The sequence below is a fragment of the Oryctolagus cuniculus genome, chromosome 6 (assembly GCF_964237555.1).
Source record: "Oryctolagus cuniculus chromosome 6, mOryCun1.1, whole genome shotgun sequence".
NCBI lineage: Eukaryota > Metazoa > Chordata > Mammalia > Lagomorpha > Leporidae > Oryctolagus > Oryctolagus cuniculus.
The window spans coordinates 149,204,811-149,232,503 of NC_091437.1; the positions used below are offsets into that span (position 1 = coordinate 149,204,811).

Here is a 27,693-nt window from a genome sequence, read left to right on the forward strand (position 1 = left end):
CAAATTGAGGAAAATAAGGGTTTTTTTAGTACTTTTTTTTAAAGATTTATTTATTTGAAAGGTAGAGTTACAGAGAGATCTTCCATCCACTGGTTCATTCCCCAAATGACCATAATGGCTGGAAATGGGCCGACTCAAAGCTAGGAACCAGGAGCTTCTTCAGGGTCTCCCACGTGGGTACAGGGGCCCAAGTACTTGGGTCATCTTCTACTGCTTTCCAGGTGCATTAGCAGGGAGCTGGGTTAGAAGTGGAGCAGCTTGCTGGCGCCAGGGCTCAATAGGCTAATCCTCTGCCTAGCGGTGCCGGCACACCGGGTTCTAGTCCCGGTTGGGGCACTGGATTCTGTCCCAGTTGCCTGTCTTCCAGGCCAGCTCTCTGCTGTGGCCAGGGAGTGCAGTGGAGGATGGCCCAAGTGCTTGGGCCCTGCACCCCATGGGAGACCAGGATAAACACCTGGCTCCTGCCTTCGGATCAGCGCAGTGCGCCAGCTGCAGCACGCTGGCCGTGGCGGCCATTGGAGGGTGAACCAACAGCAAAGGAAGACCTTTCTCTCTGTCTCTCTCTCTCACTGTCCACTCTGCCTGTCAAAAAAAAAAAAAAAAAAAAAAAAAAAAAAAAAAAAAGAGCAGCTGGAGGCACCCATACAGGATGCTAGCACTACAGGTGGCAACTTTCCCCACTATACCACAGTGCCAGCCCCCCAAATAGTTTTTTCTGGGGGAGTTGATGCCTCTGCCGGTGGTTCCGGCATCCCATATGGGCATTAGTTCATATCCTGGCTGCTCCACTTCCAATCCAGCTCTCTGCTAATGGCCTGAAAAGGCAATGGAAAATGTCCTATGTGCTTGACCCCTGCACCCACATGGAAGACCCAGAAGAAACTCCTGCCTCCTGGCTTCAGATTGGCTGAGCTCCGGTGAAGACTTCTCTTTCTGTAACTCTCCCTCTCAAATAAATAAATAAATAAATATTTCTTAAAAAGATTTATTTATTTATTTGAAAGGCAGAGTTACAGAGAGGCAGAGGCACAGAGAAATAGAGAGAGAGAGGTCTTCCTTCCACTGGTTCACTCTCCAGATGGCCACAAAGGCCAGAGCTATGCTGATCTGAAGCCAGGAGCCAGGAGCCTTTTCCTGGTCTCCCACACAGGTTCAGGGACCCAAGGACTTAGGCCACCTTCCACTGCTTTCCCAGGGCACAGCAGAGGGCTGGATTAGAAGTAGAGCAGCCGGACTAGAACTGGAATGCCGGCACTGTAGGCAGCAGGTTTACCCGATACACCACAGTGCCGGACCCTAAATAAATCTTTTTTTTTTTTTTAAAGAAAATAGTTTTTAAAAAATTATTTTTAACATATTATAAGTTTGTACGTGGTTATTATCCAGAATCACAAAAGGGGGTACACGTGAGAGGTGCTCTTTTCCCCTCTGCACTGCCATCAGCCAGTTACCCTCCTGTGTGCAACACAAGGTGAATAGGGTCATGGAAGCCTGTGACGGAGGACATCCGGAGGAGGAAGGAGTAGTTCCTATTGCCAGGCATTTCCAAGAGGGCCTATTATTGCAAGCAGAGAAGCTGTGATCATTGAAAGACTACCGTAAGTTCAAGAACAGATTCTTACAAAGAAACCTCATTTATTATTTTTATTATGTTTTATTTACTTTGAGAGGAGGCCTTCAGTGAAGTATTTCTTGATTTCTTATTTATTTTTATTTGAAAGGCAGAGAGAGAGAGAGAGAAATGCAAAGGAAGAGATACATACCCTCCAGCTGCTTACTCACTGCCCAAATACCCTTAATAACCAGGGATGGGCCAGACTGAAGTTAGGGACCTGGGATTCAATGCAGGTCTCCCACATGGGTGGAGGGCCCCAAGTATTGGAGCCATCACCTGTTGCTTTCCTACATGGGCATTAGCAGGAGGCTGGGTTTGTAAGCAGAGCTAGGATTCAAACCCAGGCACCCTGGTATGGGATGTGGGCGTCCCAAGCAGTGTCTTAACCCCTGTGCCAAATCCCTGCCCCCTTTTGGGTTTCAGTGTAGCAGACGGTAAAGGCCCTCATGATATGAGGTGGGCAAGATGAGAGGTATGGCCGCCAAACAGAGCCAGGTGTTTCCAAGGCTCTGGAGGTGCTCCTGGCCCAGGTGTCAATTCCAGGTGGAAGACTTGCAGGTGGAGGTTGTTCCTTGGCCCCAGTCACCCTCTTCAGTATGCTCTATTGGCAACTTCAATTAAGGCACACAGCATGCTTCTTCAGATCCAAAGTATTAAGGGAAAATACAGACAAGACATCCAAAAATCTCAAGAGATATGAAGGATTGATTAAATATAATTGTGGTGGGGGCTGGCGCTGTGGTGCAGTGGGTTAAATCCCTGGCCTGAAATGCTGGCATCCCATATGGACGCCAGTTCTAGTCCTGGCTGCTCCTCTTCCAATCCAGCTCTCTGCTGTGGCCTGGGAAAGCAGTAGAAAATGGCTCAAGTCCTTGGGCCCCTGCACCCACATGGGAGACCTGGAAGAAGCTCCTGGCTCCTGGCTTCCGATTGGTGCAGTTCCAGCCATTGCGGCAAATTGGGGAGTGAACCAGTGGATGGAAGACCTCTCTCTCTGTCTCTACCTCTCTCTGTAACTCTGTCTTTCAAATAAATAAAATAATAAAAAAATGTAATTGTGCTAACAATGGGAAGTCTTATATCTAGGCTGAAAAAAGTTTCAACATGGTGGAAAGCTAGAACTGTCTGGCTTTTGGTTGACGTAGAGGATAATGTGGGTCAGCCGCAGGTCATTACTGCCCTCTGTAATTAATTCCAGCTTAATGCATACATTAAAGTCTTGTATACTAACGTATGTGACATGTCCAGGGGAGGAGTGCCCTGTGTCTGCTGTGCAGGCCACATCTGGGACCTGTGTTCCGATGTTCTAGAACTCTCAGAGGCAGGCAACAGGACAGGCTCAGATATGACTGTGGACTCTCAGAGGAACAGCCTACATATGAGGAAGGGCTGAAGTGTGCAAGTGAATCAGGCGAATGTTGTGTGGCTCCTAGGGTCAGAGCTGGCCCTGCGAGTAGACCTCATGGGAAGGAAGGCTTGTGTACAGCCCCGAGAACGGCTTCCTTCCAGAGCTGCTGTGAGCAGTGCGCGCCTCATCACTGGAAATCAGTACTGCTGGCATCACAGCAGAGCCTGGACGAACAGCTATTAGAGGTGGTGGAGAGAAAAGAGTTTTCCCTCAGGGGAGAAGAGGCGTCTCCTCCATGGCCTGGTGCACGTGCACCTGTCATGTAAGCTTCATTCGGCTGGTCTCGCACTGTCCCCTCACACAGTCCTTACATCCTGGGTCACACTCACATCCAGTTGCGTCACCCAGATGTCACCTCATTCTGCTTGGCCCGAACCCCCAGCCCTGTGAGAGCTTCGAGACGCCCCTTCCCACCCCACATTGCCCTGATTCTGGCTTCCTTGCTCAGGCCTTTCAAGTCTCTGCCCCCCCCCCCCCAGCCAATCTGGATGAGAAGCCAGCGAGAAAGGCCTGCGTTTGTTCAGAGTGGACGGGAGGGTCAGGGGGTTTGTGGGACTGGGGCACAGTCGAGGCTGGAATTGCAGAACAGATGCTGGTCTCGGAGGTCTCCGGGTCAGGATCCTGGTAGGAAACGGCTGTCATGCCCCAGTGGGGTAATTTGAGGAAGGTTTAATAAATGGAGCAATTGCAGAGGCGTGGGTAGGGTTGCAGGAGCAACAAAGGACAATGCAGGATAACGAGGCCCCTGGTAATGGGGAGCCCTGGCAGGCAGCACAATGATCCCCAAAGGTCTCTGTGTCCTACCCATGGGGCCCGTGGATATGTTAATGCACACAGCAAGGGGGACCTTTAAGGAATGGTTAAAGATTTTAATTTTTAAACATCTTTTTTTTACATTCTGCAAGTATTTTACAATGTAAAAAAAGATACACAGAGATCTTGCATCTGCTGGTTCACTCCCCAAATGCCCACAACAGCTGGGGCTGGGCTGAGACAAAACTGGGAGCCTAGAACACCACGCAGATCTCCCACATGGGTGGCAGGGACCCAATTTATTGAGCCATCATCCCTGCCTTCCAAGGTACTCATTAGCAGAAAGCTAGAATCGGGAGTAGAGCCGTGACTCGAACTCAGGAGCTCCAAAACGGGATGCAAGTGTCCTGAGCGGTGTCCTAATTGCTGTGCCAAGTGCCCACCTCATGCACAGTTATGATGAACATGTAGCAATTATATATATTTATGGGGTACAGTATGGTATTTCAAGACATTGGTGGTCAGCGTTTGTCGCTCCCCGTCTTCATGGAGGAATGACACAGGACCCTGCGCTGTTCTTTTGTCTGCTCGGCCCTCCCCGGGTTTGCTGCTGGTTCTTCCCGGGTTGGCTACTGACCCTTCCACCTCCGTGGAAGGGCGGTTCCCCCTAGCCACTTTCCCCACTTCCGCGGGGGAGCGGCACACCGCCAGCCGACTCTCTCGGGGGCTGCTCAGGTGTTCCTTCAGATGTTCCTGGTGCATGTTGTCTCTCTCCTCCTTTATAGTCCTCTTCCACCAATCCCAACTCTGCTACCCACACGCCGAGTACGCTGCTCTCCTGCAATCAGGAGTAGGTCTTACAGTTTATTGGTTGAACTGGAGGCAGCTGTGTAGAAGCTGTTTCCTCCTCTCCCAGCGCCATATTGTGGGAGAGCAGATGCATAGAATAAGTCTTAATTCCAGTAACAGTCTAGTCCGAGTTGCTCCCAGTTGCTCCCCACAAGCGTTTCCATCTCCAGTCATTTCTTTATGTCTGGAGCTTTCACACTAAGGCTCCGCTAATTCTTCATAAACTATTTAGCAGGTTATGTGACCTCCAGTCACCTTGCCATGCTGGGCAACACTGGAAAAGATCCATGTAAGGATCTAGAGAGGGAGGGAGTATCCTGGACCCTCCAAGTGGGCTCCGTGTGTTCACAAATGCACACAGGAGGGAGGCAGGACAGTCAGAGACTGAAGAGGGGTTGTGAGGGCAGAAGCAGAGATCAGAGCGAGGCGGGCCTTGAGCCAAGGCATGCTGGTGGGTGCTGGAAGCAGGAAAAGCAGAAGTGCACTCCTCCAGTGTGGGGAGCAACTGGGAGCAACTCGGACTAGACTAAGTTACTGGAATTAAGACTTATTCTATGCATCTGCTCTCCCACAATATGGCGCTGAGAAGGGAGAAGCAGCTTCTACACAGCTGCCTCCAGTTCAACCAATAAACTGTAGGACCTGCTCCTGATTGGAGGAGAGCAGCGTACTTGGCGTGTGGGTAGCAGAGCTGGGATTGGTGGAAGAGGACTATAAAGGAGGAGAGAGACAACATGCACCAGGAACATCTAAGGGGAACATCTATCTGAGGGAACACCTGTGCAGCCCCCGAGAGAGCCGGCCGGCGGTGTGCCGCTCCCCCGCGGAAGTGGGGAATGTGGCAGGGGGAACCACCCTTCCACGGAGGTGGAAGGGATAGTAGCCAACCCGGGAAGAACCAGCAGCAAACCCGGGGAGGGCCGAGCAGACAAAAGAACAGTGCAGGGTCCTGTGTCGTTCCTCCACGAAGAGGGGGAGCAACATAATGGTGCCGTGACTCGGATGTGAAGCCTAGGCAGGGTTTAGTGTCGTTCCTCCACGAAGAGGGGGAGCGACACTCCAGGGGCTCCAGAACCCAACCTGTTTCAGACTTTTGTAGAACTGTGCAATGATGAAAGGGCATCGGTTTAAGGCAACGCATTGGTGTAACTTGTTATAGCAGGAGCAGGAAATCAATGCAGGGAGCTTTCACAGCTTTAACCCTAAGACAGCAGCAAGGGGAGGAAGGAAGGCGTGGCCAGAATCCACGTGTGGCCTGGTGGTTCCAGGGCCAGCCCTGTGGCATGGCGGGGAGGGGTCAGCAAGAATAATCTGCTCTCACTGATCTTCCCATGTTCCTCTCACTTGCCAGAACTAACTGGAAGCTTCAGGCAAGGCCCATAAATGCCATTCTGTGTGTCAGCCCCCAGCCTCTCCCGCTAACCCCTCCAGGTTGTAAAGAGGATGCAGGGGGCAGGGAGTGGGTCAGAGGCAGAGGAAGGGTTGACTTGGCTGGTGGTCTTGGCAGACTTTGCAGGTGGTGGTGGGGCTGGGCCTTGAAGGGTGTTCATCGACGTGGACAGGGAAGGGCGTTCCGGACAGTGTGAACAGCAGTGGAGCAGGGGTACCACGTCGGTGAGCAGTTTAGGGAACTACACCTGGTTCAATGTGGCTGGAACTGAGCATGCAAATGGCTCTTGATGAGGCTTTGGGAGAGGCGGGGGCCTGCTTATCACTGGATCTGCTGTTGTGCTAGACCAGAGTTAATGGGAAGCCTCAGGTGATTTTTTTAAAAAAAGATTTATTTATTTATTTATTTGAAAGAGTTACAAAGAGGGGAGAAAGAGAGAGAGAGCGAGCACTCTTCCATCCACTGGTTAACTCCCCAAATGGCAAACATGGCAGAGGCTGGGCCACACTGAAACCAAGAGTCAGCAGCTTCTTCCAGGTCTCCCACGTGAGTGCAGGGGCCCAAGCACTTCAGCCGTCCTCTGCTGCTTTCCCAGGCACATTAGCAGGGAACTGGATGGGAAGTGGAGCAGCCAGGAGTTGAACCAGCATCCATAGGAGCTGCTGGTTCTGGGCCGTGGCTTTAACCCGCTATGCCACTGCGCCAGCCCCCTTAAATGACTTTAAAATTTATCATAAAAATGACAAAAGTAAACTCTTGCCAGATTTTCTTTCTGCTGCTTTCTCAAGGGCATAAGCAGGGAGCTGGACTGGGAGTGGAGCTGCTGGGACTCAAACCAGTGCCCACATGGGATGCTGGCATTGCAGGTGGTGGCTTAACCTGCTATGCCACAATGCTGGCCTGCCTAACTTCTGAATAGCGGAGTCACTTTATGGTTACAGACTCCCTTTGATTGCTCTCTGGGGACACCCAAATCCTCCCTTCTCCAAAGTGTGGTGGATATTGTTCATGGTCTGGGGCATCTTCACTGATATAATACAAATTTTATGATGTAATTTCTTATTCAAAAGCTTTATTTAATTTATTGAAAGGGAGAGTTACAGAGAGAGGGAGAGACAGAAACCTTCCACCTACTGGTTCACTCCTCAGATGGCTGCAACGGCTGGGGCTGAGCCAGGCTGAAGCCAGAAGCCAGGAGCTCCATCCCGGTCTTCCATATGGGTGGCAGGGGCCCCAGTGCTCGGGTCATCCTCCACTGACTTCCCAGGTGCATTAGCAGAGAGCTGGCTGGGAAGTAAAGCAGCCGGGACTCAAGCTTTTGCTCATATGTGATGTGGGCATCTCAGGCAGTGGCTTAACCCACTGCACAGTGCCAGCTCCATGATACAATTTTCAGGTCTACCAAATATAGAGAAAACAGCAAGAAGGATATCCATTTACCTGTCACCCAGATTCAGTATGGATCTGTTGAATGATTATGAGCAGGGGAGAGAGATGATTAGGCACTGGCTCTAGAAAGACCTTTAGGGAAACAAACTGGACAGATTGGAGGGGCAGCGTAAGGTGGGGAGACAGGGTTAGCGCCTCTTGCAAACTTCCTGGCAAGCCACATGTGTGTGCTGTCTTGTCAGGGGCAAGCAGTGGAGAAGAGAGCAGGGGGCAGGTCTGGGAGAGGTTTCAGGTAGAGTTAACCATAGCTGGTGTGTCTCAACCTTCAGTGTGTGTTTCATGGAGTCTAAAATGCTATGGATTATAAAACACAATTGGAAGTCAAAGAATATTGAAAATGAAAAGAGCATTCATCTTGGGATTGATGGAATACTGTGGAATTAAAAGCTACGACTGCCAACCCCATATGTGAACCCTGGACATAGATCATAATTCTTATTGAATGAAAGAGAAGTGAGATTTTGGTGTCTGGAATCCTGCACAGCATGGGTTGTAGAAACGCCTTTTTTATGCTTTTCAAGTTGCACTCTTGCTCTTCATGATTAAAGAACGTATGTTGGAAGATCCGAACGTTTGGGAGCTTCACAGGAGCCTCTTGGTTTAACAAAATGCTGCCCAGGCATGCTGATGTCATTTGCGAGGCCACGGTCATGTTCAGGTTGGGGCCCATCAGATTGGGTTTACTTAATTAGAAGAGATGTTTTGAATGGCAATGCTAAGGGATCTGGCCTACTGCTTTCCATTCCAGGGGCTTTCCTGGGCTTCCAGAGAGAGCTTGGATTTCACAGGCAGATGGAGCTATTATCCATGTTTTTTTTTCTGCCCAGTGACAGGCTGTAAGCCTGGAATTACAGGGAACAAGCGTCCCTTGTTTGGGAGCAGGGTAGTTAGACGCTGGGCAGGCATAGGTTGCCCATGCCCCATGTTAGGACCTGAAATCCCCCTTTGGTGAGGGCATCCAGATCAAGGCAGCCACCTGGCAAAGGGACAGAGCTTGGTGCTCTGCAGCCAAGCTGGCGGCAGGGCTGGAGGACCTGGGTGGCAGAGGAGGCCCCCAGCGAGCTCATGAATGCAGGCTCAGGGCCCCAGGATGAAGTTTCTCCTTTTCTGATGCAAAATTGGATTGAAAACTTCACATGCATGTTTTTCACAAATTCAGAGCCAGGTCTCTGTGTTAGCAAATTATTTTAGGATAATATTTTTTTTTTTTTTTTTGACAGGCAGAGTGGACAGTGAGAGAGAGAGACAGAGAGAAAGGTCTTCCTTTGCCGTTGGTTCACCCTCCAATGGCCGCCGCGGCCGGCGCGCTGCGGCCGGCGCACCGCGCTGATCCGATGGCAGGAGCCAGGAGCCAGGTGCTTTTCCTGGTCTCCCATGGGGTGCAGGGCCCAAGCACCTGGGCCATCCTCCACTGCACTCCCTGGCCACAGCAGAGGGCTGGCCTGGAAGAGGGGCAACCGGGACAGAATCCGGCGCCCCGACCGGGACTAGAACCCGGTGTGCCGGCGCCGCTAGGCGGAGGATTAGCCTAGTGAGCCGCGGCGCCGGCCAGGATAATATTTTATTGGTTGCAGTTTTAGAAAAAGTAATTGCACCTTTGCATTCCTGGAAGTGCCCAGCAAAGCTGGGCCCTCTTCACCCCTACCCTGCGCAGTGAGTGTGCTCTGTGAAGTAAGGCAGCCTAAGTTTGAATCCCAGTCCCACTCTCTGTCCCTGGGCAAGCCGGCTGTCCTTACTGTGCCTCAGTTCCCTGCTCTGTAAAGTGGGATTATTAACTAGAACTCATGCAGTAGAACTGTTGAGAAAAGCAAGTATTTGGCATGGTTGGAACAAGTGTACCTCACTATTCAGTATAAAAAAACAACAACCACGACATTGAATGCTAACAAGTGTGCAATTTACTCTGAACCAGCCATTTTTCTACGTCAAATCCACTGAGTAAATGCTATTTTTGTCTCCTTTTTATAGATGAAGAAGTTGGAACGCAGAACAGTCGATGGCACGTAAGTTAAATCTTATGGTGTCTCTGCTGAAGCTCACATATACCTGATGGTCGACTTTTAGCTATTGGGTTGTATGCCTGGATTTCCCCATGCATTGTGCGTCTCTCAAATTTGATGGCTGTGTTTTGAAGTTTTTAGTGATTCATTTTTCGCTGAGGGAAGCTCTGGCTTCAGCAGCCTCTTCCTCCCACTCTGCTTCAGTCCCCACCCCCTTTCTGGCAGCCGAGTGCTGTAGCCTGGGGGACCTGCACTTAGTGAGCCGCAGGGTCCCAGCCCACCTCCCTTCTTGGTATCCACTCAGTCGGTGGAAAGTCCTCCCAACCTTGCACGCTCCTGGGCGTGGTGTGAGCTTTCTCACTCCCGCTCCAGCTCCCAGGGCTGTGTCCCTTCCCAGTCTCTGAAGCTCTTTTGCAGACAACATTTGCAACCCGTTGCCTGAGCAGCTGTGCCCAAGGGAATGAGGTGCCAGTCTTGGGGGCTGCTGGCCTCCTGGGCTTTACGAATGATGTCCCTGGAGCCCTGACTGTGACTCACAGGACGGGGGTGGGCTCTTTCCGGGAACACTGCCCTCCCCTCCTGCTGAGAGCTGCTTTCTCTCCACTTCTTTCGTTCAGGGAATGGGGTGGAGTGGGGTAGAGTGAATTCTAGTCTCCAGGGAGCACCTTCATGGCGGTGACTGGCCCCACCTGTTGAACTTAGAATGTTGGGATCTTCAGCGCCATTTGTCTTTGTGCATTGGATTTTATCTACAATTCTGGGAAAATAAGACAACTGTTTCAGCCAGCTTTCTGTAATTATTGAGTTACAGAGTATGGCTCTGTTCACATGTCAACCTATCATCTATCTGCAGACCGTTAGCTTGGTGAGGTCTCAGTTGTTGCGTCTGTGAAATGGGGTGGATGTGTCTGTAGGGAGCTGACAGAAGCTGGGCCAGAGGCCTCTGTCATTGCATCATTAAGTCAAGAAAGTCAGGGTTGTAAGGCTGCCCGAACGTTTCTCTTCCCTCCACTCTGTGTTGTGAAAGTTGCGTTCCTGTCAAAGCACCTCATAGTTTTGCAGTGTGGGACATGGAAATAGGGGGAGAGGTTCACACATGCAAGGGACATGGAGGCCAGCCACTGCCCATCTACACGTAGCAGAGCTTTTAGCGTGGGTCTGGAAGTCTTTCACAGTTGATCTTCGCCTTGGGTGGCAGGGCTAAGAAAGCTTAACCTAGAGACTCGGTGGGTGCAGGCGTTTCCCGTGACACCATATGAAGCGCTGTGGAGTCATAACTGAACCCTGGGTCTCAGCTTACCCTCCTCTAGCTCTGTGGCTGGGGAACCTTGTGGCCAGGGTGTGATGGCAAATGTTTACTTATTTTGATTTTTTTTTTTTTTTTTTACAGGCAGAGTGGACAGTGAGAGAGAGAGACAGATAGAAAGGTCTTCCTTTGCCGTTGGTTCACCTTCCAATGGCCGCCGCGGCTGGCACGCTTATTTTGATTTTTAAAAGGTTGATTTAGGCCGGCGCCACGGCTCACTAGGCTAATCCTCCACCTTGCAGCACCGGCACACCGGGTTCTAGTCCCGGTCGGGGCACCGGATTCGTCCCGGTTGCCCCTCTTCCAGGTCAGCTCTCTGCTGTGGCCAGGGAGTGCAGTGGAGGATGGCCCAGGTACTTGGGCCCTGCATCCGATGGGAGACCAGGATAAGTACCTGGCTCCTGCCATTGGATCAGCGCAGTGAACCGACCACAGCACGCCGGCCGCGGCGGCCATTGGAGGGTGAACCAACGGCAAAGGAAGACCTTTCTCTCTGTCTCTCTCTCTCTCTCACTGTCCATTCTGCCTGTCAAATAAAAAAAAAAAGATTGATTTATTAATTTGAAAGTCAGAGTCACAGAGAGGGAGAGGAAAAGAGAAAGAGAGAAAAAAGAGAGAGAGAGAGGTCTTTCATCTGCTGGTTCACTCCCCAAATGGCTGCAATGGCCAGGGCTGGGCCAGACTGAGGCCAGGAGCTTCATCTGAGTCTCTTGGGGTCTCCCACACGGGTGCAGGGACTGAAGGACTTGGGCCATCTTCTGCTGCTTTCTCAGCTATATTAGTAGGGAGCTGGACTGGAAGTGGAACAGCCAAGACTTGGACTGATGCTCATATGGGATTCTGGTGCTGCAGGCGGTGGCTTAACCTGCTTTGCCACAGAGCCTCCCTGGAAAATGTTTAAAAATCAGCTCTGCTTCTTCAGTGCCACCATGCCACCAGATGTGGACTTGGAGAGATGAACACAGGCTCTGTGTGTTCATCTCTCGCTGTGGGGAGCCGGCCCTTGCACACGGCACCCCGCGTGGTTTTGGGCAAATTGATTAATTTCTCAGAACTTCCCCTGCTTTCCACATTTGTAAAGTGGAGCTAATGCTGGCATCTACTTTACAGGGTGCCATACAGTTCAAACAATAGCTGTAACAATAAGACATTTGAAAACACTTGGCAAAGAGTAGGATTCACAGATAGGGAAACTGAAGTGGCTTCCCAGGGGTTCAGTGGGGCTGTGGCCTGTGAGGCCACACACACACACACACACACACACACACACAGGCTGCCCAGGCTTATTCTGTGAGCTGCCCCTCCCACGAAGTGTGACTGCCAGCTCCAGCAAGAATGAGGGCAGAAAGGGGCCGTGGAAGGCTTGCGTTTCATTGTCCAGGAGAAGTGGTTTGGCTCAGTCACCCAGCAGCTGTATAAACCAGGAGTCTGCAGAGTCAGGTGCAGCTGGGAGAGAGAACTGAAAACTTCCACGGCCTTCTTTAGAGCGGTGATCGGTGAGCTCTCTGGCAGGGGATGATCTCCACGTGAAGGGACATGAGTGAGGGCCTGGATGGAGAGGTGTGAGCAGGGTTAGTGGAACACTGCGGACACTGGCATCCCTTGGAGGTGTCAACAAGGAGACTCACTTCCTCTGGGCCTGGGGAGGAGCTGAGTGACAGCTGCAGCCTGGAGGAGGTTCATGTGGAGGACAGACACAAGCTCTGTCACAGGCAGGTGCCAAAGCCAGGAGCCAGGAAGAAAGACCCCGAACTCTCTCTCCCTCTGCTGCCAGGGGAGTCTGGGGGTGCCCTTCTCTGTGGCAGTGCTCTGGACAGAGAGCTGGAGCATGGGTCTTTGGGGACAAACTCAGAACAGCCAACACAAGAGCTCTAAAAACAGTTGCTCTCTAGACAATGGTCCATTCAGTCCACCTGTAAGACATCAGGTGTCCCATCAGAGAGGGGCCGGTGGCATCTTCGCTCAGTGTCACCAGCGTATTGTGACATATCGCAGCTTCCAAAGCCCTGACTAAATGGGTCTATGGATTAAGTGATCTAGTGTGAATGGGATGAATCCCCATGCAATGGACAAAAGCCTTAAAAAGTTTCTTGCAGGGTGAATACAGTGCTATTGCAGGCACAAAAGAAGAAAATGTCAGCATGAACACTGTTCTTGCTTTATGCTTTTAGTTATTATTTGAGAGGCAGAGAGACACAAAGAGAGAGAGAGAGAGGGAGGGCTGCCATCTGCTAGTTCACTCCCTAATGTCCATAATAGCCAGGGCTGGGCTGGGGCCAGAGCCAGGAGCTAAGGATGGCATGTAGGGCTCCCACGTGGGAGGCAGGAACCTAGTTATTTGAGCTGGCGGTGCTGCCTCCCAGCACCCGCATTAGCAGGAAGCTGGAGTCTGGAGTCGGAGCTGGGTATTGAACTCAGGCACTCTGGTGGGGGACGTGGGCATCTTAACTGCTAGGCTGAATAGCCAGTCCTTTAGAAGGGTCTCATTACTAGCTGCACTATGAAGTGAAATGACGACAAGCTAATGCGACCTGACCAAAAGCTTGCCCAAAAGTTCACCTGTTTGAAATACAGGTTTATATTCATTATTGCTAATGATGATTCTCTTCTATACATTCAGTTTTTTGGAATATCAGTTAATGACAGCAGTGCTTGTATATACTTCATAGGTAAGTAAATGCATAAATACACATATATTGGGCTTATGTTTATGAAATCTTTCCTGATGAGGAAGTTGGTGACCACTGATTCCAATTAAGCAAAGGCTGGAATTGTGGGATCATTGATTTTGTCGCTGTGCTTGTCTTCGCACATGGTTAAGGTTGTGTGGTTCTTCTGCTTAGAGCACATGAAGCAAAAACAGAAATGGAAAGTGGACTTATAAATGATAAGAAGAAATGTTTACATACATCTTACCCTGGGTCAAATAGTCACACAAGACACATCAACTCAGTGCAGACGCTGTCATCATGCCCACTTTACAGATAAGGGGACTGAGGCATGTGTGCCTTAACACAGCGTCCTACAGAGCCAGGAAGTGGCAGTTGGCTTCAGAGTCTGCTCCAGATTACTGTGCTGTGCAGCTCTCTGAAGGAAGTAGGGGCTCTTTGGAATAATTCTCAGATGAAGAAAAGGCTAAATAGTAAGATATAAGAAAATCACAATTCAAGTTTACAAAGTAAAGGGAAGGGAGAGACACATAAAACAAAAACACAAAAAAACCGCTTTTGTGTGGGTCAAGGATGACTGTTTTGCTGTACTGTTTGGCATCTGCCAAGTATGATTTCTCAGGAAGTGGTCATTGGCTGAGTGCCCCTCGCGGCCGGGGGCATCCGCTCTCCCCGACTGTTCTCTCCTCCATGCCCTGTGAGGCCTTCCTGTAGACTTGCTGTGCCCTTGCTCCATTTCTAGAGGCTTGTATGAGTCAGGGTTCTTTCTTTTTTCTTAAAAGACCTAATTATTTATTTTAAAGGCAGAGTTACAGAGAGGCAGAGGCAGAGAGAGAGAGAGAGAGAGAGAGAGGGAAAGAAAGTCTTCCTTCCACTGGTTCACTCCCCAAATGGCCACAATGGCCGGAGCTGCGTGGATCCAAAGCCAGGAGCCAGAAGCTTCCTCCAGGTCTCCCACGTGGGTGCAGAGACCCAAGGCCGTGGGCCATCTTCTGCTGCTTTTCCAGGCCATAGCAGAAAGCTGGATGGGAAATGGAACAGCCAGGACTTGAACTGGCGCCCATATGGGATGCCAGCACTGGAGGTGGTAGCTTTACCCACTACGTCACAGTGCCAGCCCTAGTTAGGGTTATTCAGGGAAACAGAACCAATAATATATGCAACTCTATCTGTCTGCATATGGTGACATATGTAGAAGATACATCGTGTCTCTATCTATAGATGTACTTTATTTCTTAAAATACCTTATTCCCTAAAATCTATTTCTGTCTATCTTCTTTCTATCTATCTATCTATCTATCTATCTATCTATCTATCTATCTATCTATCTTCTGTCCTGCATCTATCAATCATCGATCCATATATCATCTATCTAGCTGTATCTATCTATCATCATCATTCTCAATGTATTTTAAGGGACTGACACACACAGTTGTGGGGGCTGGCAGATCTGAAATCTACAGGCAGGACAGCTGGCTGGAGATCAGGGAAGAGCTGATGTTGCTGTCTCCAGTCTCCAGATCTGCGTGAGACAGGACTCCTTCTTCAGGGGACATCAGTCTTTTTCTCTCAAGGCCTTCAATGGATCAGATGAGACCAACCCATACTAGGTAGGGTAACTGACTTTACCCAGTCTACTAATTAGAAAAAAAATTTATTTATTGGAGCTGGTGCTATGGCGCAGAGGGTTAAAGCCCCGGCCTGCAGTGCTGGCATGCCATTTGGGCAGTGGTTCGAGTCCTGGCTGCTCTGCTTCCAATCCAGCTCCCTGCTAATACACCTGGGAAAGCAGTGGAAGATGGCCTTGGTGCTTGGGCCCTTGCACTCACGTGGGAGACCCAGAGGAAGCTCCTGGTTCCTGGCTTCAGATCTGCTCAGTTCCAGCTGTTTCAGCCATTTGGGGAGTGAACCAGCAGATGGAAGACCTTTCTCTCTGTCTCTCTTTCTGTCTGTAAGTCTACCTGTCAGATAAATAAATAAAATCTTAAAAAAAATTAATGTTAGCAGTTAAAGTAACAAATATAGAGACCCAGGTATCACTTAAGTTTCCTTGAAGTTCAACTAACAAATAAATCTTGGCTTTCTCTTTAGAAGTCTAGTAAGGACTTGGGCCGTCCTCTGCTGCTTTCCCTGGCACATTAGCAGGGAACTGGATTGGAAGTGGAGCAGCGGGGACTTGTATCAGAGCTCGTATGGGATGCTGGTGCTGCAGGCCGGGGCTTTAACCCACAGTACCACAGTGCCAGCCCCTTTCCTTCTGCTTTTAAGGACCCTTGTAATTACATAGGGCCCACCCAGATAGTCCAGGATAATCTCATTGCAAGATACTCAGTGGAATCACACCTGCAGTTTCCCCTCTGTCATGTGATTTTCATAGGTTCCAGGATTAGCATGTGGACTTCCTAAGGGAGCTGTTACTCTGCCTACCAGCAGATCCTTAAGATCTCCATTGAAAATAAGTAATTAGTCTAAGATATGACTTTAAACGGAAAGGTATAATGATTTCACTAGTATTAACAGCATTAAAAGTTTTTAAAAGAAAATTTGAGATAAATATATTATGCTTAATTTATTGCATTTGTAAGTTAATAATTTACTTGGGAATGTTTTGCTTGCTAAGGTTGTAAGCTTCTCTGAGAAGGCATGAGGTGCTTTAGAAAAAAGCAAATGCATGGGGCTGGTGCCGTGGTGTAGTAGGTAAGGCCGCCACCCACAGTGCCAGCATCCCATATGGGCACCGGTTCAAATCCTGGCTGCTCCACTTCCAATCCAGCTCTCTGCAGTGGCCTGGGAAAGCAGTAGATGATGGCCCAAATACTTGGGCCCCTGCACCCTCGTGGGAAGACCCACAAGAAGTTCCTGGCTCCTGGCTTCAGATCGGCGCAGCTCTGGCTATTGCGGCCAATTGGGGAGTGAACCATCGGATGGAAGACCTCTCTCTCTCTCTCTCTTTCTCTCTCTGCCTCTCCTTCTCTCTGTGTGTAACTCTGTCTTTCAAATAAATAAATAAATCTTAAAAAAGCAAATTCATTAGATTTATTTATTTTTAATAGAAAACTTTTATTTAATAAATATAGATTTTGAAAGTACAATTTTTGGATTATAGTGGTTCTTCTCCCCTATAACCACCCTCCCACCCACAAACCGTCCCATCTCCTACTCCCTCTCCCACCCCATTCTTAATTAAGATTCATTTTAAATTATCTTTATATACAGAAGCTCAACTCTATACTAAGCAAAGATTTCAACAGTTTGCACCCACACAGACACACAAAGTATAAAGTACTGTTTGAAGGCTAGTTTTAGCATTAATACTCATAGTATGGCACATTAAGGACAGAGATCCTACATGGGGAGCAGGTGCACAGTGACTCCCGTTGTTGATTTAACAATTGACACTCTTGTTTATGGCGTCAGTAATCACCTGAGGCTCTTGTCATGAGCTGCCAAGGCTATGGAGGCCTCTTGAGTTCACAAACTCTGATCTTATTTAGACAAGGTCATAGTCAAAGTGGAAGTTCTCTGCTCCCTTCAGAGAAAGGTACCTCCTTGTTTGATGGCACCTTCTTTTCACTGGGATCTCACTCGCAGAGATCTTTCACTTAGGTCAGTTTTGCCACAGTGTCTTGGCTTTCTGTGCCTGAGATACTCTCATGGGCTTTTTAGCCAGATCTGAAGCCTTAAGGACTGATTCTGAGGCCAGAGTAATGCATTAGATTTACAATTGAAGTGTTTCACAATAAAATGTATCAGGTTTATAGTTGCAGTTTTAAAATGTTTAAAGGAATTTTTTAATTATGTTTATAAATGAGACTTATTTTTTTGAGGGACTTTGGTCTGTTCAGTTTATTAATGGTAATAAAAGGCCCTCTTCTTTTGTATTAAAATTTACTAGACTTCTAAGTAGAATATCAAGATTTATTTGCTAGTTGAACTTGAAACTTTAATGATACCTGGATTTTCTGGATTTGTTACTTTATCTGCTAACATTAATCTTTTTTTTAAGATTTTATTTATTTGATAGGTAGACTTACAGACAGAAGGAGGGAGAAACAGAGAGAAAGTCATCCATCTGCTGTTTCACTCCCCAGATGGCTGCAATGGCTGGAGCTGGGCTGATCTGAAGCCAGGAACCAGGAGCTTCTTGTGGGTCTTCCACATGGGTGCAGGGGCACAAGCACTTGGGCCATCTTCTACTGCTTTCCCAGGCCATAGCAGAGAGCTGGATTGGAAAAGGAACAGCCTGGACAAGAACTGGTGCCCATATGGGATGCCAGTGCCACAGACAGATGCTTAGCCTACTGTGCCACAGCACCAGCCCCAACATTATTTTTTTTTAAAGATTTATTTATTTATTTGAAAGTCAGGGTTACACAGAAAGAGAAGGAGAGGCAGAGAGAGACAGAGAGAGAGAGGTCTTCCGTCCTCTGGTTCACTCCCCAAATGGCCGTGATGGCTGGGGATTGGCCAGGTCAAAGCCAGGAACCAGGAGCTTCTTCCAGGTCTGCCCTGTGGTTGTAGGGGCCCAAGCAGTTGGGCCATCTTCTACTGCTTTCTCTGGCATGTTAGCAGGGAGCTGGCACTCACATGGGAGGCTGGTGCTGCGGACAGCAGCTCAACCTACTGCGCCACAGCACTGGCCCCTCCTAACCTTAATTTTGCACCAAGATATCTATGCACATACATTCTTACTCTAGTTACGGACCTATATGTGGCTGTGAGACTCGACGTTATTTTTGAATGCATGTGTGGGCTTATTAATTCATTCAGTCCTGCCTTCGTGCTAGGCACAGTGAGATGGCCACCGAGACAAGAGTGTAACACAGCCCACAGCAAAAATATGTTAGGGACCTGAGATTTACTCCACTGGGTGATGCTCCCTAAGGAGCCACAGGTGCTAACGAGGCAGGGCTAGGGGAGAACATTCTAGGCAGACAGTCTGAGCAATGAATGCATGAGATACTGAGGCAATGGTCAGATTTTGTGATCTTGAGGGAGGATTAAAATAATCATCTCTTTCCCCCAAAGAAACCCTTATTTAATAAGTCTCTCTATTTACGGCTAGATACCTATCGTGGTAGTGTCTGATGGAGAGTTAGTGCAGGATCTGTGTCCCAGAGAGAGAGAGTGTCAGGTCAGCCACCTAGAGGTAAGCAGCCTGATTAAATCACACCCAGTGGAAAACGCAGTACAGGTTCCTAACCCAGGCCCGAGGCTCGTGGTCATCAGGGAGTAACAACAGTCACAGGCATCAGTTGAATTCACAGTCTGTGCCCAGCTCCAGGCACATCAGGGTACTTCACTGGCACAACCTAAGATACAAATACTCTGACCCTCATCATTTTCGGGTCCAGGGAATTGAGATAGAGATATGAAGTTAAGTGATGAAAGCCACACTGCAGTGAGTGACAGGACCACGATTTGAATCTTGTACAAAATCTGTGCTTTCTAGAATGTTCTTGCTCTCATTCTTCTGGGGCGTGCTCCCACTGTTCAGGTCTCAACTTCAACACCACTTGCCTGGAGAAGCCCCCCTGCAGAGCCTACCTGAAGAGGTCCCCCTTGTTATTCATAGCTCAAGCCCCTTCTTTGTTTCCTTTGTAACACTTTTTTAAAATATTTTTTTAAAGATTTATTTATTTATTTGAAAATCAGAGTTACACAGAAAGAGGAGAGGTTGGGGCCGATGCTGTGGGGCAGTGGGTTAACGCCCTAGCCTGAAGCACCGGCATCCCATATGGGCGCTGGTTCGAGAGCCGGCTGCTCCACTTCCCATCCAGCTCTCTGCTGTGGCCTGGGAAAGCAGTAGAAGATGGCTCAAGTCCTTGGGCCCCTGCACCCACATGGGAGACCCAGAAGAAACTCCTGGCTCCTGGCTTCGGATTGGCGCAGCTCTGGCCGTTGTGGCCATTTGGGGAGTGAACCAGTGATGGAAGACCTCTCTCTTGCTCTCTGCCTCCCCTCTCTCTGTGTAACTCTGACTTTCAAGTAAATAATAAAAAATAAATCTTAAAAAAAAAAAAAGAAAGAGGAGAGGCAGAGAGAGAGAGAGAGAGAGAGAGAGAGAGAGATATCTTTCATCCAATGGCTCTCTCCTCAGATGGCAACGGCTGGAGCTGCGCAGATCTGAAGCCAGGAGCCAGGAACTTCTTCCCGGTCTCCCATGTGGGTACAGGGGCCCAAGGACTTGGGCCATTTTCTACTGCTTTCCCAGGCCACAGCAGAGAGCTGGATTGGAAGTGGAGCAGCTGGGTCTCAATCTGGCGCCCATATGGGATGCTAGTGTTTCAGGCCAGGGCGTTAACTCGCTGAGCCACAGCGCTGTCCCCAAAGATTTTGTTTATTCATTTGCAAGGCAGAGTTAAAGAGAAAGAAAAGGAGAAAGAGAGTGAGATCTTCCAATCTCTGGTTCACTTCCCAAGTGGCCACGATGGCTAGGGCTGGGCCAGGCTGAAGCCAGGAGCCAGGAGCGTCTTCTGAGTTCCTCACATGAGTGCAGGGGCCCAAGGACTGGGGCTATCTTCTGCTGCTTTCCCAGGTGAATTAGCAAGGAGCTGGATTGGAAGTGGAGCAGCCAGGACTAGAACCGGTGCCCACATAGGATGCCAGCCCTGCAAACGGTGGCTTAACCCACTGCAACACAGCACTGGCCCCTGTAATACTTACTACACTTTCTCCCTCATTGCTAGTTTTTTGTCTTCCTTACTAGAATCCAAATTCCTTTTCTGGCTTGTTCGTCTCCCCTTTACTAGTACTTTTGCCTAAGTCTAACACAGTAGCTGTTCCAAAAATGTCTGTTGATGGATAAATTGATACTGACTTCAAAACTTGTTCTCCTCTATTCATCCTATTCTACAAGGAGTATGTGGAAATATCCAATTTAAGCATGATGCGGTATTATGGACTCAGGTTAGTATTCATGAACATGTTTTTCCTATGTATCTCAAGATACTTCACAGTAATGGTAACAAGTTTCTGGGAGAAGGAATATAAGTGTCTATAGGCAAAAGATAAGCATATTCAATGTAATAAAAGACCAACTTGAATTGGCACAAAAATGCACAGTATGTGTTGTTGGAAAAACATTTATTGCAATTCAGTGTCAAAAAGGTTTTACAAAAATATGCCACTGTCTGGTACAAACAACTATAAAAAAATCAGTTTGTCATGCAAGAAAAGTGTGCAAATAATTTATACAGAAGGACTCAGCTCACACAATATTAAATAAACATCATTGCAAATAATTGGTCTACCCTTATACTTTTAGCTACAATGTCCAACCCCACATGGTATTTTTCATTAAAAAAAGTTTATTAAAGCTTCTAAGCTTAGGACTTAGACTATAAAACACACCCCCTTTATCCCGGGTGATTGGCACTTGATAGAATAAAGATGGCGCCAAAGGTTACCACGTGTACAGCAGGGATTGGAATTCTTTGTTTAACAGACTTGTGAATCATTGATTCAACAAACATGTCTACACTCAAAGACAGAAAAAGTCACGGTCAATCAAACTCTACAAGCAGCATTGTAGCAGACAAAGTAACAAGAAGTTTGGAGTGTTGGAATGGCCATCTGCTTTTGGCCAAATGGCGCAGGGCTTATGTTTTGAGAGTTTTTTTTTTTTTTTTTTTTTTTCAGGAAGCTTTGTTTGCTGAGTGAACTCAAGGACATTTGCAAAATGCCCAGCGAAGTCACACATATCATGGCCCTGGCTCCTTGATGCCTAATGGAACAACACCCCACCCCACCCCTGTCCCCTGCTTAGTGAAGATTAGATGTAGCAGAGAGGGAACCGTCCACTGGGCTAGAAATGCACTGGTTCTTGGAGCTGGAGCTGGAGGATGAGCAGGTGGACAGGGTGCACGCAATGTCCATGCAGTGGTGATCTTCAGAACCCCAGCTGCTAGAAAACAGGCCACTGCTGGGGCTTCACCTGTTTTTACAAGGGCCATCTTTGTCATTAGTACCCAGGTAAAAAAACAAAAAGTGTGTTTGCTGAAACATGCTGCTTACTTTATTAAGCCAGTAGGCTGCACACTCATAGAACGATCCATTCATAGCAGCGTCAGGCGGTCAGAGGTGTGTGAAACGTGAGGTGGCACCTCCTTGTCTCCAGTAAGAATCAGAGACTTCAAATGTTTGGAGAAGTTCAGAGCCTCATGCCCAGTGAGTCTCCAGTGCCTTCCACGTGAGGGTCTTGGGAGGGATCCTGCTAAAGTGCCAGTGTCTCTAGAGGAGTCTACCACTAAGAACAAAAGGAGCTTAGGCTGGGACACAGAGGATGCCCAAGGTCAGCCTCAGGAAGCCCCCGGTTTCTATCCAGCTCCACCACTAAGGACTGGGGGGGGGGGTGTGTGCCGAGGCACAGCCCTAAATATCCCGAACCCACTTCTGCAGGTGGAAAGGCAGCAGGGGTGTCAGACGCCACGGTCTTTAACATCCCTTCTGGGTCTCTAATGTCTGGGGCAGCAGTTTCCTTCCTTTGGGGGTACCACAGAGGGTTATTCTCCTTAACAATACAAAGAAGAATGCATCTACAGAAAACATCAAGTTTAAAGGAATTATGACCTTGTTTGTTGAAGCCACCAAAGGCCCAGGATATATCAAAGAGCAACATCTCTGCATTTGCCTAGAGGTTCAGGGCGCTTCTGAGGTCTGTTTAAGCACTAATAGGATTTTAGGCCAGCATCCAGTCAGAAGACATGGTTCACAGACTCCGATACTCAGGGAGTTGGAAACAGATGAGAAAAAAAAAAAAAACACAACAGATGTCAACAGAGAAAATGATGGTACAGTTTAGTTTTAAAAAAATGCACGCATAAAATTACAGTTAAAAAAATCAACACATAGAACAGTGTTTGCATAGCAAAACATTATTGCCTTGCAGCCTGGCAGGAAAATATAAACTCAGGTGCACATTTTATGAATACATATTGTATGGAACACTAAGACTGACCCACAGCTGAACGCCTCTTTCAGTGATTTACGGCCTTGTCAATCACACCTCTTGCTCAGACAAATGAAAGGCCAGCTTTCTCCTCTCCCACATGAAAGCATCAGAAATAAGGGCCCTCTGTTCCTGGCAAGCCCTTTCTGGGAAAGGGTCTGAAGCCACAAAGATGAGGACTGTAGCAACAGGCAAAGACACACGCACTGCCGGCCTTCACAAAGCAAGTCGAGCCCACTCTTGTGTCGGGAGTTCTGTGCTATAAACCCAGCCCTCCTAGACTATCTCCTCTAAGCCACCCCGTTATAAAACTGATCATCATCTCACAACTGACACACTGGGGGTGTTGGCATCTTGTAACTTGTTCATTCCTGCCACAGGCCCTCCTGTTCAAGTGATTCATCTGCTCAAAGCCAACAATGTTGCGTAATCACGGGATCTAGAATCAAATGTCATCTGCCCCTGCATCTTGCTTTGAAGAGAGGATTTCCAAACCTTCCCCGAATGCTGGGTCTTAGTGTCAAGAGACTCCGAACTCACGGCTTTTGGGCTGGGCCTGATCCTAGCAAACACCCCTGCGAATCTGCTCTCATTGCAATGGATAGAACTCTTTCCTTCCCTGGGAGTCTGAATGACCTCATCCTTGACATCAGGGTCTAATTCTGCTGTACAGGGTGTAGACTGGGGCTAGGAAGGTACAACAAAGGCAGCTGAACATTCTGTCTGTTCCGACACCTTCCATTGTCATGTCCCTCCTGGCTCTCAGACCAGCAGTTCTGAGACAGGGATTCTTTGTTTTTATTTTTATTTTTTCAAGGCCAGGTTGTCCTGGGAGGATTTGCCAGTAGAAAATTGATAGACTCTTTGTGCACAGGGAATAAGAATTCTTCTTTTAACTCATTTTACTTATATGTGAGGCTCTGTCCATGCCTAATAGACACCACCCGGTGCTAATGCAGACACTCCGTGCCTGCTGGGCTTTTTCTGTTGTCCTCCTACAAACCACAGCATCGAAGATGAGCCATTTCTACTTCTGTCCCCCTCCCTCTGCACCTGCTATTTCCCTCCGCATTCTCCTCTTCCAATCAAAGAGAACCTAAGTGTGGGTTTCTCCTTTTCATTTTTCCTTGAAGAATTCTCCTGACTCTGTCACACTCACCTCTAACAGCACTAAAGGACATGGGCAGAGTCCACGGGCACCATCTTGGTAAACATTTCAGGAAACCGTACCCCCAGCTCGGGGGAGAAGTCATTTGACACAAGTGCATCTTGTTGCCTGGCACTGCTCAAGAAGATGGTTTGCCAGTTGTCTGCTGACAGCCCAAAGCAGGCCGTGTCTGGGGAACAGCAGGCCCCAAGGTGCCAAGGACTTTCCATCTCCTTGATCCACATGAAGGGGCAGATGGCACGAGCGAGTGGGAAGATGCGGAAGGCCATGAACCCCTGAGCCTAAAAATGTCCCTCTGAGTCACAGTTAGCAGAGCTCTCCACAGCAGTGGCAAACCCAGCCCCACCCTACACTGTCAAAGATGGTGAGACACTGGGAGAACCTGGAAATGATAGGAAAAGCAGATTTTTTATTTAACAGTCTCGGCCTGGCTCTTCAACGTGAAATTGACTCAGAAGGAGTTTGCAAAGAAGCGACAACAAAGACAAACAGCAAGCTCAGGTGTTTCAAGGGTTTGCAGCTCTTCCAAAGCTCAGCCTTCTACAGTCTTCCTCTCTCGTATTTCATTTTTCTCATTAGGGAAGATTAAATTCAATTGAACTTTTCCGTCCAAGGGGATGATAATGAAAGCTGGGAATCCTAGAGTAGGCACACACACATGCCGAGGGGCACTGAGTAGCAGTTTACTTCTCTTCCCAGTGCTGAAACCCAAGTGGCACGGCCGGAAGCCGAGAGCTCGGCCATCTTTTCCTTTTCTAACTCATTCCCAAGGAGCAGCCCTCAAGGAAACTCCCTTACTCAACGTGCAGGGGGAACCAAGCTTCTAGGGCTACTTCACTTACTTGCCAAGAGCGCACACAGTGGCAACTTTATTTGGAAAGAGAAACAAAAAAGCAAATACAACTGCAGATATGTACACTGTCATAGAAAAAGCAACAGTCTATAAAAAGTAAAAAAAAAAAAAAAAGAAAAGAAAAGAAAGAAAGAAAGAAAAAAGAAAGAGAAAACATCACCACCCCCTCCCAGGAATATTCAACACCTCATGAAGTCCTGAGCTTGCTTTCCACAGTGCTCTGCTGTCATTTGCCTGCAAAGATCCCCTGGGAGCTGGTTCAGGTGAACTCTTGGTGCCTCTGCTCCCTGTCCAGCTGCAGCTCCAGCCTTTTATTTTCCATCACCCTCGCGGAAAGCCCTAGCTCAGGCTGACTACATTTAGGCCTAAAGAAAACTCCTCAGTTCCTCACCCCCACCCAGGGGAACAGCAGCTGGCAACCCATGCAGTTGGCGGAGCAGCAAAACCTGTCCTTGAAGCCTCCACGCCCTGGCTCCTCCATGACAATACCTGAGCCCCGGAAGCTGAACAGGAAGACGGAAGTCTTCCCCCCAAGGGGGCAACTCATTCTATCGTCTCTGCCGCAGGACTTCTTCCTGGACTGTTCTTAATTGGCCTTCTGTTTCCCCAGATGAGCTGCAACACGGGAGAGAAAAAAAGGCACCAGTGCTCTGGGGTTGTTTTAGGAAAGAGAGAACTCCAGAGAGGGCTGTGTTTGCCTAAAAAGGAAGTCTGAAACGAGAGCGTGGCGTCCAGCATCGCTTTCCTTTTTCAATCACTTTTTACAGTGATGCACACACTGACAAGGCGAGCAGATGCTGCCTGGTGGGCAGCGCAGGCTGTCGGAGCGCGTGCTGTGCTTTGAGAGGTAGACCACTGTGTGGTGTCTTCCAAGGATCAGGTCCTAGGCGTGTGCACGTCTGAGATGGGCGGTGCTTCTTTGCCTTTCCAAAACAAACCCCAAACCAAAACCAGAAGCCCAAGGTTTCGCAACTGTAGTTTTGCTGCTTCTTTTCTTTCTTCCTAAATGGGATTTTTCACATTGTAAACAAAGAGAGTCCTATCTTGTATGTGAGTTTTGCCTTCTTCCTAGGGAACTGTGAAGGAGTTTCCATGAACATCAAGAGAATTCCATTTTCCCCACTGAAAGAGAATTCTTGCCCTTCGAGTCTTGCTGGTCAATTGTTAGACAAGCTTTATTGACAGTATGTCTGCTTTTTCCATACCAATTCTAATGAGAAGTTCACATTCTTTAATTCCCAGCCAGCAACAGCATCTCTCCCCTCCAAGGTCCTCTCCATGCCTTCTCTCCGAAGTCTGGAGCCAATGTTTAGTATGTACACTATTTACAAACGCAGTGTCCAAACTCTGCACTCCCAGCCGTCCAGTCAGCTGGGCGCCCTTCCGTGAAGTGCTGCCACGTGCTGGGATTCAGAACTTGAACAAGTTGATAAAGTCCTGGGGTGAAAGTGAAACAGAGCAGCTCTCTGGGTTGTTGGCCGTGCACGGATGGTCAGTGCCCTGGAAAGGAACATCACGGTCAGGTTCACGTTCTCAGAGGCACCTCGTGGGCTTTGGCATCATTAGGCACTTCCCAACTTCCAATCAGCATTTCTCAAACGAGAGTGCCGCCCATTTGGAGAAACTAAAGAGCTGTGTTTGCTTGCCTATGTGTGTGCACCTGTGCGTAAGGGAGAAAGGGCAAGTTTTTGGTGTGAGGGGTGGTGTAGGTTGCAGGGAAAAAATGTGGAAATTATTTTCAGAGTCCAAAAAAAAATGTAATGTATTTGAGCAAAATTTGACATTTTGAGATTTGATTATTGTTTATAGCCCTTGTCTATACTCCTGAGGATCAGTAGATTTCCTATTTCCTTGTTGAATTCCTTATTTAGTGGAGGGTCAAGCTTGTGATTATAAAGTAAATGGAAACTGTGTCATTGCAGAAATTAAAAGGAAAATAAGGAAGGAGGAGAGGAGAGAGGATAGGGTGGAAGTCTCATTATGCTCTTAAAGCTGTATATAGGAAACACATGAAATCTGTTCCCTTTCTAAAAATAAATTTTGAAAATATGTAATTATGTTTTAGTCAAGTACTGCTTTGCTCTGCAACATATGCACAGACTGTTAAAGGGAATAACAGCTGTAAAAATATGAACATGAAGTAAACAGACATGTCCCCACCCCACTCAGCCCGGGCTCACACCTTCCAGGACAGGATGTGACAATGCTTGCAGAGCTGGAGGGTGTCTCCATACTGCTCCCTCCTCGGGTAGCATCGGACAAGCTTGAAGTACATCTTCTTCCAATCCAGTTGCCCTTTGTCAGACAAAATTAATCGCTTGCGGATCTAAAAGTTAAATGAATAAAAGTCATTATAGGCAAACTTCAAGAGGATGGTTTGTGGTTTTCTGGTTCTGAGAAGTCCTACCTTCACCTTCTTCGCGTTTTTTAAAATCTGTACTACAGCCAGGGGTGGAAACTGTTATGAAATGAAGATTTACCTTCGTAGCTCCCCTAGTTAAACAGTAGCTTTTAATCAGTCTTTGAGAAACAGGTGGAGGGTGACCTTTCTTTGTAAAGTTGCATTTGGTGCTGTCGCGTTTAGGTGATCTCAGTAAACAGCTTCAGCGTTTTCTTTGCTATGGGCTTGAGGGATTATTTCCAGGGAGATGCAGTAACCACTTTGCACCAGGGCTCTGTTTTATGTTTAAATATTAGTGGCTCCCTGAATGGAACGTGTTGAACTCAACACATCTATATAAAGAAATTGGAAAAAAAATGAAGGCAGCATGACTCAGGGAAACAGAACAGGCTTGCAAGGCTCAAGTTCAAGTTCAAAGCCAGTTCCTGCACTCTGAGAGCTGCTTCATTAGTTTGGATGTGTCACCTAACCATTCGGTGGCTTCATCTCTTCATCATGTGGTTTTCTGGTTCTGAGAAGTCCTACCTTCACCTTCTTTGCGTTTTTTAAAATCTGTACCACAGCCAGGGGTGGAAACTGTTATGAAAGAAAGATTTACCTTCGTACCTCCCCTAGTTAAACAGTCGCTTTTATTCTTTATCTATCTATTTTCTTTTTAAAAATTTATTCAAAAGGCAGAGCTACAGAGAGACAGAGTGAGAGATAGAGAGAGGTCGGTCTTCCATCTGCTGGTTTACCCCCAAATGCTGCAATGACCGGGGCTGGACCAGGCTGAAGCCTGGAGCCCGGAGCTTCTTCTGGGTCTCCCACATGGGTACAGGGGCCCAAGCACTTGGGCCATCCTCCACTGCTTTCCCAGGCACATTAGCAGGGAACTGGATC

The 27,693-nt window shown here is 48.2% G+C and overlaps 2 protein-coding genes across 4 annotated transcripts in view; one reads left to right on the top strand and one right to left on the bottom strand.

Annotated features, from left to right (window-relative positions):
- Window positions 1–27,693, top strand: part of NTAQ1 (N-terminal glutamine amidase 1) — a 116,554-nt gene that overhangs the window by 72,792 nt on the left and 16,069 nt on the right. Inside the window, exons 6-7 of one of the 2 annotated variants that reach the window (XM_070075464.1) lie at window positions 9,433–9,467; window positions 16,213–16,524. In XM_070075464.1, the coding sequence (XP_069931565.1) occupies window positions 9,433–9,467; window positions 16,213–16,245 (68 nt within the window). In that variant the 3' untranslated portion in view covers window positions 16,246–16,524. Of the gene's footprint in view, window positions 1–9,432; window positions 9,468–16,212; window positions 16,525–27,693 lie in introns of those variants that run through there. The other variant, XM_070075463.1, reaches the window with a different exon arrangement.
- The window catches only part of FBXO32 (F-box protein 32), a 38,146-nt gene continuing 30,961 nt past the window's right edge, over window positions 20,509–27,693 (bottom strand). The window contains exons 8-9 of one of the 2 annotated variants that reach the window (XM_002710762.5): window positions 26,593–26,736; window positions 20,509–25,910 (exon numbers count right to left, since the gene is read on the bottom strand). In XM_002710762.5, the coding sequence (XP_002710808.1) occupies window positions 25,821–25,910; window positions 26,593–26,736 (234 nt within the window). In that variant the 3' untranslated portion in view covers window positions 20,509–25,820. Of the gene's footprint in view, window positions 25,911–26,592; window positions 27,643–27,693 lie in introns of both variants that reach the window. The other variant, XR_011389317.1, reaches the window with a different exon arrangement.